General features: G+C 37.6%; 1 protein-coding gene across 1 annotated transcript; it reads right to left on the reverse strand.

Moving 5' to 3' along the window:
* Window positions 1-427: 427 nt before the first annotated feature.
* On the reverse strand, window positions 428-15,568 carry ercc2 (excision repair cross-complementation group 2). The gene is made up of 23 exons (XM_062418665.1): window positions 15,430-15,568; window positions 15,110-15,209; window positions 14,110-14,187; window positions 13,834-13,896; window positions 13,525-13,638; window positions 12,616-12,732; window positions 10,173-10,289; window positions 9,803-9,926; window positions 9,527-9,623; window positions 8,975-9,108; window positions 8,697-8,865; window positions 7,993-8,111; window positions 7,043-7,112; window positions 6,410-6,479; window positions 5,674-5,775; window positions 5,360-5,423; window positions 5,079-5,200; window positions 4,351-4,443; window positions 4,023-4,095; window positions 3,769-3,839; window positions 3,433-3,576; window positions 2,479-2,622; window positions 428-2,114 (listed from the first exon to the last, which is right to left on the reverse strand). Exons 1-23 carry the CDS (start codon window positions 15,432-15,434, stop codon window positions 2,022-2,024), a joined length of 2,283 nt encoding a protein of 760 aa, XP_062274649.1. The 5' UTR covers window positions 15,435-15,568; the 3' UTR covers window positions 428-2,021.
* Window positions 15,569-16,065: the final 497 nt, after the last annotated feature.

The following is a 16,065-nucleotide window of genomic DNA, read 5'->3' on the forward strand; positions in this document are numbered from 1 at the left end:
AGTGTACTTATACAAATATTTACTTCATTAAAAAATCCAGATTTACATGATTCCCCAGATTAAATGTAATATTTAGAACAATTTATTCCATTACCTTTATTTAATATAAAAAAGTTATAATGTGAGATCATGCCAAACTAGTTGATATGGTGTTTTATTGAGAATTTAGCGTTTTTAAGCAAGTTGAATTATTTGGTACAAAGTTTTTATGGTTACACCACTTAGACGTTTTTGCCATAATCCTCAACATTTTATGCTGGGTCCACAAAAAACTAATGTGTGCAAGTTATTCATACGTTTATTTTCACATTTTAACCCCTTTAAATTTGACTAAAGCACATGAACACAAAAAAACATAATTGACCCATATATAAACCTCTTAAGTAAAATATATAAAGACTAAAACACAAGAAAAACAAGACAACTGTTATATACAAACATTTATATATTTCAATTTTCAGGTTGAAAAACATACAAATATTTCTATGTACAGTTGCGGTAGAAAAGTAGACTAACTATATCTGTATGACAGACACTAAATGGACCGATGTTACAGCCGCAGACAGGATAACGTTTTAACGCAACATGTTCACACTGTTTTATAACTTATCCTTAAATACATCTGCTTGTCTCATTTTAAGCAACAAAAAAGCAAAAACAGTGTAAAATGTTTTTTTATGTCACAGACTACAGTAGCTCTGATGTGCCAAAAATAGCACAAAACTTTTTTTAGGAGTTTAATTTCAAGTAAAAGTTTTCATTATAATGGAAATATTGTTGCACTTAATGTAGTATCGTCTCTTAGGGAGTCTGTGAATTAGTTATAATACTGGAAATATTCACTCAGGGCTCGAAATCAACTTAAAATGTCCACTATATAAATAGATAGTGTGTGCTCAAATTTTAACAGCCACTTGTGTATTTTACCCACATTTGTCTGGTGCTAATTTTGAGCCCTGACTGAGTCAAAAAAATGCTAAGACCTTCAACATAAAGTCCTTCTCCCGTGTGTAATGTTGTGTTTAGAGCCTGACCGATATTGGTCTATCTCAGATATATTGTTATCAGCATATATGCATATTTTTAATTCTTAAAAATTATATAGGCCACATTTTATGTATACTTGATCCTTGAGTTTTATATACTTGCCTCTTTATATTTATAGTTATTTCTAATTATTAAATTCCCAGTGAGGTTTACTCTTTCTGTGCACTGATGTCACTTTACAGAATAAGGTTTATTCTTAAACTGTAAAATATCACAGCCTCTATTACATATCTTTGCCAGAAGTGATAAGTCACATTTGATGGATGATTGCAAAAAATTAGTTTTTGTATATATTATGAATATGTATTGGGCTATATATTGATATTGGGATTTTTTTACTTCTTAATATCGGCATTGGCCCCAAAAAATCAGTATCGGTCAGGCTCTAGTTGTGTTCTTGGTTAAATTGTGGTTTTCCTAACTGATCCTCATCACTGTTTTGTGTTGGTTTGAGACTGTAGGACCAACATGTAAACCATCTATAAAAATTGCACAAATCACTGTAACACATTTCAGGTTTGTAACTTTAGAGCAGTGATGATTAAGTTAAAAAAATGAATCCTGTCACATTCTCAGAGGTTTGTTTAAATCTACAGTAAATGACGGTGGACAGAGCACTATGTAAAGGCTGTGCTGCTGATATTCAGTGGACTCAGTGTGTGTCCCAAAATACTGAATGATGAGTGGCTTTGGCTTTTTTTCCTGGTGGTGTTTGACACTGAAAGGCAGTCACCATCACTATAACCACCAGAGCTGAACCAATGTTAAATATGTTTGTTATACCAGATCATTTTTAGCCTTAATGGTGAAGTTGATCACCAACAAACATCTGCGCTCCACATTAGGCAAAAAAAAATTAACTCTTATGTTGCATCTGCTTTTTTAACCCCGGTTCTAATCATTTTTAACAGGTTGAGGACCTGTCATCATCACGGGCACCGCCATGGTGACGGCATTAAAGGCGTATGTCACCTTCAGGTCTGATGAGCGATCTGACTGATTTTCTTCAGCACTTCCTCCGACTCCAGCTGCTCGAGAGTCAGCAGAGACAGACCCAACTGGTCCTCCTGGAGAGAGAGAGAGAGAGAGAGAGAGAGAGAGAGAGAGAGAGAGAGAGAGAGAGAGAGAAAGAGATTGTGAGAAAAGGGTAAAAAATAAATACAGATAAAGTTTAAAGAAACAATAAGTTGAGTTTGGTGTTAACAGACAGTCTGGTCAACTATTGTGTGTCTTGTTATATGAAGCTGTTCCTGCAGACCTCTGATTAATCATCTTGTCACTTCGTGTCACTAGGAAAGTCAAAGTGGATTTAAAATAAATAAAACTGCACTTTAAATCTAAAACTCTCCCACTCTTCCATTTATTATGTATAAAAGAACAATTTAGCGCAGATTTTACACTTGTGTGGTGATTGGCCGGTTTGAATAGTACCTGTCTGAACGGCTGAGCCATCTGACGCAGGAAGTGCTTGGAGAGCTGCACCGCCTCGTCCACAGTGAGGTTCAGACTGCCGTCGCTGATGTGCTCCTGGATCCAGCGGGGAAGCTTCCCACGTTTGTCTGCTCGAGCATAACGCTGTGGAGGAAGATGAGGAAGATGAGGAGGAGGAGTATGGAAGGGAGATTGCATAGTGATTCATCTTTACTGAAGGTAATAAACCATCAACTCCTCAAGTGGATCTACTTTAACCTTGCATACTGTTCATATTCTGACTCATAATTAGTCTTTACACCAATTTACATTCATAAACTCCCCATTAGTTATTAATAAATGTTTGATTAATTTTTAGTGAAGCTGTCAGAGAGCAAACAAAGAGTGTAATCTATTTATTTACGGGGAAAAAACATTTTATAGAATATGAAGAATACAAGATCTTTGAATGCTGATTGAATAAACACAGGTCAATTTGTACATTTGTACTTAAAAAAATGTGTATCAGCTGTCCAAATGTTTTTTTAAAAGGTGCATTTTATTTCCATTTTTGTATACTGTGGGTCACATTTAGAAAGTCCACCTAAAAAATATGTAAAGGGTGTTTTTACAGCTCCTAAAGGTAAAAATTGGTCAAATTTGAACCCTCAACAGTATGTAAAGGGTTAATGCCAATGTCAGAATACTGGTAGTAATGGGGTGCCACCAGCAGTGAATGTGAAGCAGGGTGATGCTGAGAAACTGTTCATGTGTTTGTAGGTATCTTAGGTTAAGGGAAATACTGTACATTAAATAAAATTGGAATTGAGATCAGAAGACAAAACACACACACACACACACACACACACACACACACACACACACACACACACACACACACACACACACACACACACACACACACACACACACACACACACACACACACACACACACACACACAGACAGACACACCTTGTCAGCAAAAACCATCAGTCCGTAGTCCGTCTTGCCTCTGATGGCTCTGCCCACACACTGGGCTGCATGACGCATAGCATCAAATGTGAGGAAGTCATTCTCTCTGATCTGGAACTGATCCCGAAGGTACTCCAGACGAGCCTGAAACAAGTTTACGTTGCAAGTTACGTTCTCTTTTATCTGCTGGCACAGGTAACCCCAACAAATCAACAAGTAAATCATAAGTAAAATCAACATTACAGTCTACCATATCAGTTATTTAGCTGCATGTATGTCAGCACTGATTTATGTAGAAGTTTATATGATATAAAGCTACACGGTGACAGTTCTGACCTTTAGGATGCGGCTCTGTGTGTAAACGTAGGGCACTCCGAACATGATGACCGCTCGGCCAAAGTGGTGCACTGAACAGAAAACATAACAAGACTCATGGTTATGTTAAAAAATTAAACATACCCACATGTTTGCTGCATCATTACAATATAAGTAAGCATAAATGAATCTGTTGCATTGCTTTAACTGTGTCCTTTCATTCCTTATTTTATAATAATATAAAATAATATGTTAGCAGCTTTCTGATCATTTACCGAAATCTATTCCCTCAGACACCTTCCCTCTGGCCACAGACAGGAGGATGGCTCCTCTGCCGTTCTCACATGCCTGAAGAGACGACACAGAAAGGGAAAAGGTCAGATGTCAAAAGTCTGAGACTCACCAGGAGATAAGGAAGATAAAACAGCTCCATGAGTCTGCTGCTAAATGGAACAAATTATAAACACTGAATCATCCGTTTTTTACCAACTTGATCTTCAAATCAAGCCTTTGCAGCTGTGAGTGTGTGTTTTTTGTACAGATACTTGTGACTTCTTTCATTATATAATAAGACTGAAGTAAGCTGACAGGTGTCTCTCTGACCTCCTGATATTTCTCCAGGGCCATGCTGGTTTCTGCAGCATCCGGAGTCTCGATGAAGATCAGCTTGTTTCTCTGGATATTCTCCAGGATACCCTGCAAAACAAACAAACAAAAAACCATGCACAAAAACACACACCATTATAAAAATGTGCTTCTTTTGCATATACAAATATGTTTAACATTAAATAGTGAAAAAAAAAAAGAATAAAAAAGAAAAAAAGAAAAAAAGAATTCTGCTCTTGAAGAACAAAACCCTTATTAATACCTAATGACAGTTTTATCGTTATCAGTGTTACCATTTTACTGCAACTATTAACCCTTACATACTGTTCATATTCTTCACCCTCGCTGGCAGTAAGAAGCCCCTCATAAAAAGTGTCTATACCACATTTTGAACCACAGATCTGTTTACAAAGCATCAATAGTCGATCTGACTGACAAATCTTTGTAGCACCTTTGTGCATTAAGTCCGAGTAAAAGACATTTGGGGTGTTTTTACAGCTGTCAAATGTGAAAACGGGTCAAATTTGACTCAAACAGTATGTAAGGGTTAAGAATAACGTGAATGTGAAGGTAAATTGGGATCCAAAAGAGCAGGAGGACATCACAGTCTCTGAGATATGCGTGTGTGTGTGTGTGTGTGTGTGTGTGTGTGTGTGTGTGTGTGTGTGTGTGTGTGTGTGTGTGTGTGTGTGTGTGTGTGTGTGTGCGTGCGTGCGTACACTGACCTGTTCATACCAAGACGCAACTATGTTCTCCATGTAAACGTAGCTGGTGAAAAATGCCACAATGCCATCAGGAACAATGGCCGACATCTCCAGAAGCAGGTTGCCATAGTTACGAATCACAGCTGGAAGAAAAAAGTCATCCGTCATCATCAGTTATCAAAAGACATGAAGGTTTGGTCTATTTTGAGATATTATGTGCTGAAAAAGAAACATTTAGATGTACATTTATGTCATAGCTGCAATTTTAAACCCCTTTTTAAAAAAAAATAATTTCTACTAACCAAAGTCCTCTCTGGTCTCAAACTTTGAGCTGAGGGCCACCTGGTCGTTTCCTCTGCCGACAATCTACGAAATAAACAAGAGGAAGAAAAAAAAAAGACATTAATGGGGCCATCAGAGGGAGTTAGACAGGTTGAAACAATTCAATGAAACAATAAGAAAGAAAGAAAGAAAGTAAGAAAGAAAGAAGGGTAGGTGGATGTATGGATGGATAGACCGATGGATGGCATGATTAGTACATTTCAAAAAGTCCTTCTCTGGTTTAATAATCATTCGCAAAATCCACTGAAGTGAACAAGCGTCTCTGGTTACACACCAGAGGACAGAGGCAGGTCCGTGCCAGCGTCATGGTGAAAGACGCCATGGTAACAGGGCGGAAGTCCAGGATCCGGGGATAGATGTCCAGCGGGGAGAGAGTCTGAGGAGGACAAAGAGAAGGACGAGAGACTCTAAATCAGAGCAGATATATTAATTTATCAGTGTCGTTTATTTGGGGGCCAAAGTTTTCATACTTTAAACAACGTGGTTTATGATAGGCAGCTATTCTATGTGCTTTAAATAAATGTAAAGAAATGAAGAAAGAGGAAGAAGATGCATGATTATATTCCAAAGCAACAGCAAAATGATATTTAAGTTTAAGGGTTTAAGATTGAAGTTGAAGATGCAACAAAATTCTTACTTTGTTGCTCTCCTTACACACAGCAGTAACATTTATATTAGATATTTAAAAACAATTTAATAAAATGAAATAGGTAGGGGAAGAGCCGTATGGAAAGTCTCCATCTGAAGGAGACATTTAGTATTTTTACTCTCTATGCGGGTTGGGAATGATGCAAGTAGGTAACCTTGAGAAAACTATTTTTACTTGAAGTGTTCCTCATTCTGCACACAGCCTGAGACATGTAGGTTACAAATAGACATCATGCTGGGTTTTTGACACCATGAGGCAAAAATCTTCAAGCATTAATGAAACAGTGTAAGTTACAGGACTGAAATGACAACAGACTGTAAACTGAGCAGAGAGGAAAGAGACAGAGTTGTATCTAACTTACCCCCGAGGTGATGACGACCGACTGAAATCTTTGAAAAACAGGTTTGATGGCTATAGACGGATCCATGCAGCTGGAAGGGGAACAAAAGACAGAAAATAAATATCAGGATAGTCACATGACGACCTGTTTATACGACACGTGGCTTAGCTCTCTATTATCTTACATATTTGATTAATTTACTGCAACCTGTCATAAATGTATTGGAGTCTCGAGTCATCTCAAACACCTAATGATGATCATCAGCATGTAAACTAGTGAAATAATAATAATAAACTTCATTTCTAGGCACCTCTCAAAACTGAGGTTATAAAGTGCTTCACAAAACACACTAAACTAAATAAAATTAAAGGAATATACACAAAAACACAATAAAAACAACAGTCAAGCATAGATAGATAAAACAAGCATTCAAATCTCTCAGTAGGTGGTGAAATTAGAAGTTGGTGGATGGAAGATTTTAAACTTAAATGTTTGAACATTTAAAATACTGGTGATATTTTGTATTAAAAGTCCACCAAATCACTAACAGGTGACCTCATCAGTTACTTTGCTTGTGCCGACTGTAACCTCAAACAGATATTAATCTATAATGTTTCCCCATTACTAACTCTTAATTTCTAAAATCTATCTTACCTGAAGTGCAGCACGGGGTTGGCAATAGTTGGAGTTCTGTCGTCAAATGGCTCGATGATTATAGTAAAACCTTGACGGATAGAGAAGGACAGAAAGAGAGAGAGAGGGAGAGAGAAGTGCTTCATTAAGTTAAAATAGAATAAATACAGTCAAGAGGTTTCCAAAGCCACAAAACAAACAAACAAAAATCTTTTGGGATTGTTTTTTTTTTGTCTGTTGAAACAAACAAGCTGCGCTATCAAAAAAAGCTATCAAGAGAACTTATTTTTCCACATACAATGCACTCATCTGCTGCTGGTTTATTGGAGGTTCAGAAAATCAGGGATGCAGACTTTGTCTATTATGCCCCAAAACTAAAAGAAAGTTAAAAACATATCTCTTCACTTTAGCCTTTAACTAGCTTTTCTGACAGTCATGTCCACACTGATGCACTATTGAACTTCTTTTAAAATGATGTATAATACTTGATTTTATATACTGTATTTACTCTGGGTGGGTTTTTTTTAGCTACTTTTATAATAAATTATTTTTATAGATGTTTAACCGCTCTGCTTTTTAGATTGTTTTCAGGCACAGACACCTGTATTGATAGTAGATAGACAGGAAATCATGGGAGAGAGAAGGGGATGTGACATGCGGTAAAGGTCCTCCGGCCGGGATTCGAACCGGGGTCCGCTGCATACGTGACATGCACTCTAACCACTAAACCACCTGCGTGCCAATTTTATTTATTTTTATTTATTTTTTAGACAGTATAAGCAGTGACATTTGGGAGATATCAAAAGCTAAAATCTGCCACTGCAACTACAACAATCAGTATCACAGACTAGAATCTGACTTCTACCTCACACCTTATAGCAACAACAGTATCTGCCAAAGTAATATATTTATTAACAGTGTCTGTACATCTCTAAATACTGCAAGCAGAATCATTCAGTGTCACTGAGTACCTTGGCTGTAGGTGCTGACCAGGGTAGCAAAGTTAGAGATGAGAGTAACAGCCGAGAAGTCTGCGATGTCGGCGATCTCCAGAGTTCGTAGTAACGACTGCAACCGCTCTGCACAAAACCTGGAGAGACACAAAAAGGTTATAAAGTAATTAAGTAAACGAGGAAATGAGCTGCAACTGAGAGCGCATGAAGGAGGTGAGTCATTGAGTAAGAAATGGGACTTTTCCATTATACAGTTTGACTCGGTTTTTTTTGCTTTTCCAGAGAGTGTCGTCACTGGAAGAGTCATGAGCGCAACATCCCACACAAGAATTAAACCCGCCATTTTTAAATACTGGCAACAGCGTTACAGCGATTCGACTCTTTTCTCTTGCTTTGTGTGTTACAAAAGACACAGGCAGAGCAGAAAATACACCATCGCCTCGATGTCCTCCATTGTTTATGCATTTGTGTCGCGTATTGAACAAAGTCACTGCAGTTTGCGCAACCGTGCTATGACGACCCCGCCCACGTTGAGGAGGTACTATGAAGTAATGGAAAACGACGTGCCTGGTACCAAAACCGGGCCGAGTTGAGCCGAGTAGTGCTAGAGCTGTATAATGGAAAAGCCCCAAAAAATGATAAAGGCATCCTACTAAAGAAATAAAAGAACAAGATAATGAGGTAGTGATTGGTTTATGTTTGTCCGGAGTGTCGACACTGACCTGAGAGGTTTGCGGTCGATGCAGACTTTGTCGAAGATGTCTTTGAGGAACTGTGGGGTGCTCTCCTGCACCACATGCTGGACTCTCAGACGGGCCTTCAGATACTCCAGGAAACGCCTCAAGAAACCAACGAAGTGCTCCGCTGTGCGAATGGTGCCGGGCACGGCCTCTGTGGGGGTAAGATAAGGAGCAGATGTGTGTTTGTCTGTACCATCTACTCTAGAAAAAAAGGGAGAGATTAATTTTGTGTTGATGTCCAGTCCTGCTGGTGGTTTTACCTCGAAGAATTTCATCTGGCAGCACTGGATTTGCGAGGTAGACGTCTGTTTCTCTGGCAACGTTAGCTTCCTTCAAACCTTCCACCAATCGCCTGTACTCCTGCTTCAGTTTAGCAGCATCTGTCTCCTTTATCCTGTCAGACAGGAGGTGGAGATTTATCAGAGCTCACTGAAACACGCTGGTATAACGAAGACATCCCATAACATGTGGAAATATGTGGTTAAATGGCACTCTGTTGGTTTAATTTTATTTTCACAAGTGACAGATGAGTAGAACCAATCATAAAACATTACAACTGCAAACAAATGTCCTTAAAAGAAAAAAAGAGGAGTAATTCAATAAATAAAGTAACTGAATCACTTTTGCATAGTAGCAGGAAATGAAGATGCATCGTCCATATTTATATACAATCAATGTTTGTACAATAACATTCAATGTAAAAACACCATGTCATAAACTTCAACCTCTTTGTGATTGTCGATTACAGCTTTGTATTTTTCAGACGTATGACATATTTATCTACTAACAACAGACATTTACCGGACTCTTACTGTTGTATGGTTGTCTGAAGCGTGTCCACGTTATTCTGGCATCGGTCGAGCGTTCGTCTGGTGATGTTCACGCTCATGGAGTCGATACACACGTTGTCTGAGAAGAGAGGGAAAGAACAGGAGAAAAAGCAGTGTAGAGAAAGAAAGGAAACACTAACACCCTTTTTTCATCTTCACAATAATTCATGTTAAACTAATTTCAAAAAACAGAATTATACATTTAGTATCATATTTTTGTGATACTTAGAATTAGATAATAAACATTTATCCCCTCACCTATATTGTGAGCCTCGTCAAACACCACCACAGAGCTCTTGGCCAGCTCCTTGGACACCAGGTCAGCTATTTTGGGGTCCAGCAGGTAGTGGTAGCTGTACACCACGATGTTTGCATGCAGGATCTGAGAGGAAATAAAGCCCGAAGAGATAAGAGCACAAATCAAGAGACATCCCACCAATCTTTGTGGTATAGCTTAAAACATTATAATATTATTCACTCAAGAGTAATATTGTCTTTAAGAGAGGCATTGTCAGGTTGTATTATTGTAGTAAAACATTCATTCTTTGCTACTAAAATGCTAGGAAAGCATTTTTCCACACCAGGCTCAATGCTTTACGTCAGATAGATTATCTTTGGTGCAGCGTACCGAGTAGCGTGCCAGATAATAAGGACACCAGCCTTTCCTCCTGCCAAAGTCCTTCAGGTCATCAAGGTTGTAGATGCCAGCAGGAAGGGGCACCTGCCGGCCGACTGCATCAAACTCCTACAGAACGACAAGGGAAGTTCAAGCAAATAAGAGGAGCAGAAAGACACACAGATATAAACAGATATACCTTTAAAGCATGGCTGGATTAAAGGTATACTATGCAGGATTTTCCTAAAAAACAAATGTGCGGCGGTGTATTGATCTGCCTGTATTTTTGCTGTTTTCAGGATAATTCTGGGTGCCAAGCTTTAGGCAGTGGGTCTGTAGCCCTCCACCCAATAACAGCACACAGGTGTGAGGTCAGGTTTCATAGTGTAGTGTCCAGGTTACATCACTGTCTCCGTCGAACAGTATGTAAGGATTAAATAGACAATTTGCACAGAATCCTGAATTGCAACTAACATGCAACTGGAATTCTATTGTTAGGCAATTTTCCATATTTAGGATCAAGCCTTGAGGTCACAGTAAAAGCAGCACTATCGTCTTGGAAGAGAGACACACACTGTTTTCTCTCCTTGAGACGGTGAAGGCAGCTCTCTGTGGTGTTTTGGGGAAAGCGGGAGCCACTTTGATAACGGTGGCGCAGCATTGCTGTGGTAATCAAAGTCAGAGGATATGACTGTCTGACTCCCTAAAAACCCACAGATGTTTGTAGAGTAACAAACCAATAGGCAAATTCCACATGCTGTAGATGCATTGAGTTTGACTATACATGGGCATAGAGCATTTATGGCACTGAAGAAGGCTTAACCCTTACATACTGCTCAGGGTCAAATGTGACCCATTTATACACTTAAAAGCTGTAAAAACACCTTATACACATTTATTTTAGCCAGACTTTTCCTAATGTGACCCACAGTTTACAAAAATAAAATAAAATATAAAAAAAATAAAATGCTTTTTTCCACCCATTTTTGTGCAGCTGATACACATTTTTATATATGCAAATGCACAAAAATCAGCATTCAAACATGCTGTATTCATCAACATGTATTCTATAAAATAGTGAATGTGAATGTATTTTCTTCATAAGATTAATCAAAAAGAAGGATTAATCAAATATTTATTAATAACTAATGGGGAATTTATGAATGTGAATTGGTGAAGAGAATAATTAGTCAGAATATGAACAATATGTAAGGGTTAAAGACTATCCACAGAGGACAGTTTTTCAAAATCGTGGTGGCATCTTGCACTAGTTAAGTTAACCACTGACAAACAAATTCTCCATTTTAACTACTTTTACTATGTACTATTTTAAAAATTATTTTATTTTCTTTCCTCTTTCTTTTTTGTTCTTTTTCACATTGCTCTATGCTCCTTTTATGTGAAGCATTTCTTGTGTTGTAAAGCACTTTGAGCTGCATTTATTGTATGAGAGGTGCTATACAAATAAAGTTATTATTTTTATTATTATTATTATTATACATATGAGGCATGTTTGTGAATGTTTAACAGACTGTGCCTGGCAGGACGATTTTCCTGTAAAAAGACAAATTAAAGTTTTTAACGTAGTTTTTAATGTAATTTTTCTCAGTCAGTTTTACTGTAATACTTAAACTACATCAAGCTCATAATACTTATGTACTTTTACTGCAATACTTTTAACTACATTGAGATCATAATACTGATGTACTTATACATAAGTAGTATTTTTACATTGTATTGGTACTTTTATTGAAGTAAAGAGTTAGAAGTTTTGGGTTTCAACTAAATAAAGGAACACAGTTTCAAACATACATTATCACTGATGTTATCGTAACTTAAGCGTGGCTGCACCTGAAACAGCATTGTGAGTTCATTCAGAGGACAACCAGAAACCAGATACTCACTATAGTCTGCAGCTACACACAAGATATTATTATGTGAGTACTTTTCATTGTTTGCTTTAGCCTATTTAGAGGTCCTCACAGGAGGGTCACACCATGGATGGATTTCAGTTTTTGTTGTTCCCATGATTCTTCAGTCTGCTGCTGTGAGCGATGTCTGGTAAATTTTGGTCAGAGCTTTGTCCAATTATGAAACTATGAAAATCAGACGGCTCAGTGTCAGCAGAGCCTTGCTGAATCCCAAATGTTATGCAAATATCAGAAAGATTCCCGTACTTCACAGATAAAGACCTGCAAATGTTCAAGAAGTAATTACGTTTTTAGAAATCCAATAGAGCGGCAGTTTATCAGATACTACCTACATGAGGCTTAAAAAAAAAACACACTCAAACACATCTTCACAAACTGTATCCTCAAAAATAAAAAGTTAAAAGGTTTAAACTACCTCCATAACAGTTGTGATCAGGTGTTTTTTTGCCCAAACTTTCCTTCAACCTGCCTCGCGTGCTTCTTTTAAAGTTGAAAAATTAAAAATCAATTCAGGCGCCTCTCACCTCGTAGAAGCTACACATAGGCTGGTCGGGGTTGCTGTGGCGTTGTGCACGAATATACGACGCTGTCAGACTGTGACACTTTCCATCGACCTCCTTACCGAAGCGCAGAGAGCTCACCTGGATATAAACAGAGGAAACTTGTTAGAGTCAAAAGGAAGAAAAGCATTATTTTAATCTTTTAGACATTTACAGCAGCAAACATTGAAAAGGGCATAGTGCTGGTTGCGTTTTCCGGGCCTGAAGATGGTTTATTATAGTTTGGGTGAGTCTTTTTGTTTCTTTGTTGTGTTTTTTATGTAAGGTTGGACATTTTTTCCTGTGTTTATTTGTGTATTTTCAATAAAAAGTTGTTAAATATCACAAAAAAATAGAAGAGCAGAAAGCCTGTGAAAGTGTGTCTAATAACAAAAACAATAATAATAATAATAATGATAATAATAATAAAAAATGATAACTTTATTTATATAGCACCTTTCAAAACAAAGTTACAAAGTGCTATACAAAAAAATGGATAATGCAAATAAAAGATCCAAGGTAAAAATATAGACAATATACAATAAATAATAACACAACAAAAACCAACAGTTAAGAAAAAGCCATACGATTAAAGTGAGTCTTGAGAAGAGATTTAAAAGATGATCCTGAGTTTGCCTGCCTGAGATCTTCAGGCAGGGAGCTCCACAGCTGAGGGGCCCGAACAGCAAAGGCCCGGTCCCCTCTAGTAAAATGTCAAGATTTAGGAACCATGCCTGCTGGAGGATCTCAGGCAGCGGTCAGGCTCATAAGGAGGTTAGCAAATCATGAATATAGGCAGGAGCCTGACCGTTCAATGCTTTAAAAACCAGCAGTAAAATCTAACCTCACAGGTAACCATGTGTAACACACACAGGAGACAGCAGGTTCTCTTACCTCGGGGTGGATGCAGAGGTTTTTCCTGGAGGAAAGAGCCAGAGCCAGGAAGTTGTTGCTCTTTCCGGTTTCCTTGGAATAAAACTCCATCAGCTTCCTGAGCTCTTCCACGACCTAATCAGACGACCACACGATCAGATGTACGAAACAAACTCTGTATTATAAAGTCTCAATTATAAAGTGGCTTCTTCTTACTGTTATAAATGTTCTTCTTACATGTAGCTGACTGGATGAATTATTGTTAGAGGGATTAAACCTATATGGACTATGAATTACAGTTCATGTGGAGAGTGGTTTTCTTTGACTGACCTTCTCAATCTCTGGAACTGTTCTGGAGCAGTATATCAGCTTGGTCACTTCCAAAGGATAGGTCTGAGAGAGAGAGAGAGAGTGAGTGAGTGAGAGTGAGAGTGAGAGTGAGAGTGAGAGAGAGAGAGAGAGAGAGAGAGAGAGAGAGAGAGAGAGAGAGAATCTCACTTATTAAAGTGTTCACGTGATATTTTCTGGTGGGAAGCCAGAGTAGATCATAGCCTAAAGCACAGAACGTCTAAGCAAGAAGTCATATGAACACATGGTTAAACTCACCTTTTGATAGGCAATGATGAGAGACAGCAGGGAGATGGTCTTCCCTGTTCCTGAAGGCATCTCCAGGACTCCATGACCCTGAAAACATGCACTCAAAATTAACACTGACTATAATAACACAGTGGTAAACAATAGTAAGGACTTATGTTCCATCAGTCTTTAAGAGGAAAGAAGTAATAATAAAAGAAAGAATAGAAGAAACAATATTCATATTATTAATATACATACTTTAAACAATCATGTACTTTTCAATGAAAAACTTAATGTTTTCAGCTGAGCTCATGCTGGATCATTAAGTTTGTCAGAGGTGGGAAATAAGTCATTCAGCTACTAATTCAGCAATATTGACTAAAAGACAGGTTCACGATTTTTCCAAGTCTGTCTTAAAACAACAGTCAGTTGCCCATATGAACACTGAAAGAGGTTTTCTCTCACTGTAGTCATTCCTCCTGTAACAGCTGTTCAATGTAAGTGATGGAGGACAAAATCCACAGTCCTCCTCCTGTGCAAATTAGCAAATTATCTGAAGCTAATATGAAGCTTCAGCTGTTCCAAATGAGTCAAATCAAGTAGAAAGGTTTCAACGTTACAGTCTTTTTAGTGCCAAAGTCCCTCTTTTTGTTGCTTTACTTCCACCACAGCTCAACAGGGAAACACAAAGAGGGAATTTGATGTTAAAAAGATTGTAAATGTGTCAGATATCCACATATGACTAACTCAGACTATTGAAGCCTCATATAAGCTTCACATCTACTTTTAAATGACTGTGTCACTGTCGATTTTGTCCTCCATCACTTCCATTGAAAGCACATTTGAAGATCTGTAAATAGTCAGTATGAACAGGAGGAATGAGTACAGGGAGGAAAACCTTTACTTTTACTGTTCATATCGGCACTTAATTGCTGTTTTAAGATACACTTGAAACACTGTGAACCTGTCCTTTAATCCAGCTCATTAATAACCTGTAAAATAAACTAAGAAACAGATAAACATCCCCCACCTTCGCATCCAGCGTCCTCTTCAGCTCCAGCATGTAGGAGTACTGCTCAGGATAGATGTAATCATATGGAAAATACACCAGCAGACCCTCGATATTGATCCTGGAATAAAATACGTATACATAACTATAAACTGCATTTACTGATTTAAACATGTATATGAAGCTGAGCTAATATGGCTGGCTTTATCACTCAAAGTTAATTAAATGAATACACAGACTCGTAACTGACTTATAGAAGATAACGTGAACGCTATTGACGTTAGCTTAAATGTGTTAGCTAGGTGTCATTCAAGGGGCTGTTATTCTTCAGAAACACTCACTTCATTTTTGTAAAATGTGTAGCAGCTTCTCCTCTTCTTTGTCAATCACTTTCGCTACTTTTAAACAATTACTGATGAGTGTTTTATAAAAAACATAACACTAAACACACACTAATGTGGTGCGACGCTGCAGACATGCTACTGTTCTTCTTCTTCTTCTACAGTTTATTTGTCCGTTTAAACGTTCCTCGGCTTGTCAGGTTACCGTCCCCAATCGGCGGAAGAGTGAATTACATGAGTCCCCATTTACACGGATACAGTATTATGAGCTGTATTATGTAGTTAAAGTATAACAGTAAAAGTACATAAGTATTATGAGCTTAATATAAAGTATTGCATTTATATATTACATCAAGCTCATAATAATTATGTACTTTTACTGTAATACTTTAACTATATCAAGCTCAATTATGTACTTTTACTATAATAATTTAACTACGTCAATCTCATAATATTTATGTACTTTTACTGTAATAACTTAACTACATCAAGCTCACAATACTTATGTACTTTTACTGTAATACTTTAACTACATCAAGCTCACAATACTTATGTACTTTTACTGTAATCGAGCTCAATACTTATGTACTTTTACTGTAATACTTTAACTACATCAATCTCATAATATTGATGTAC

This window comes from Scomber scombrus, chromosome 5 (assembly GCF_963691925.1).
Source record: "Scomber scombrus chromosome 5, fScoSco1.1, whole genome shotgun sequence".
NCBI lineage: Eukaryota > Metazoa > Chordata > Actinopteri > Scombriformes > Scombridae > Scomber > Scomber scombrus.

Coding starts and splice junctions, on each gene's coding strand:
- ercc2 (XM_062418665.1), bottom strand. Junction 13,639..13,833: donor CAGTTCCAGAGATTGAGAAG/GTCAGTCAAAGA, acceptor TCGTCTGATTAG/GTCGTGGAAGAGCTCAGGAA. Junction 9,109..9,526: donor CTTCAGACAACCATACAACA/GTAAGAGTCCGG, acceptor CCTGTCTGACAG/GATAAAGGAGACAGATGCTG.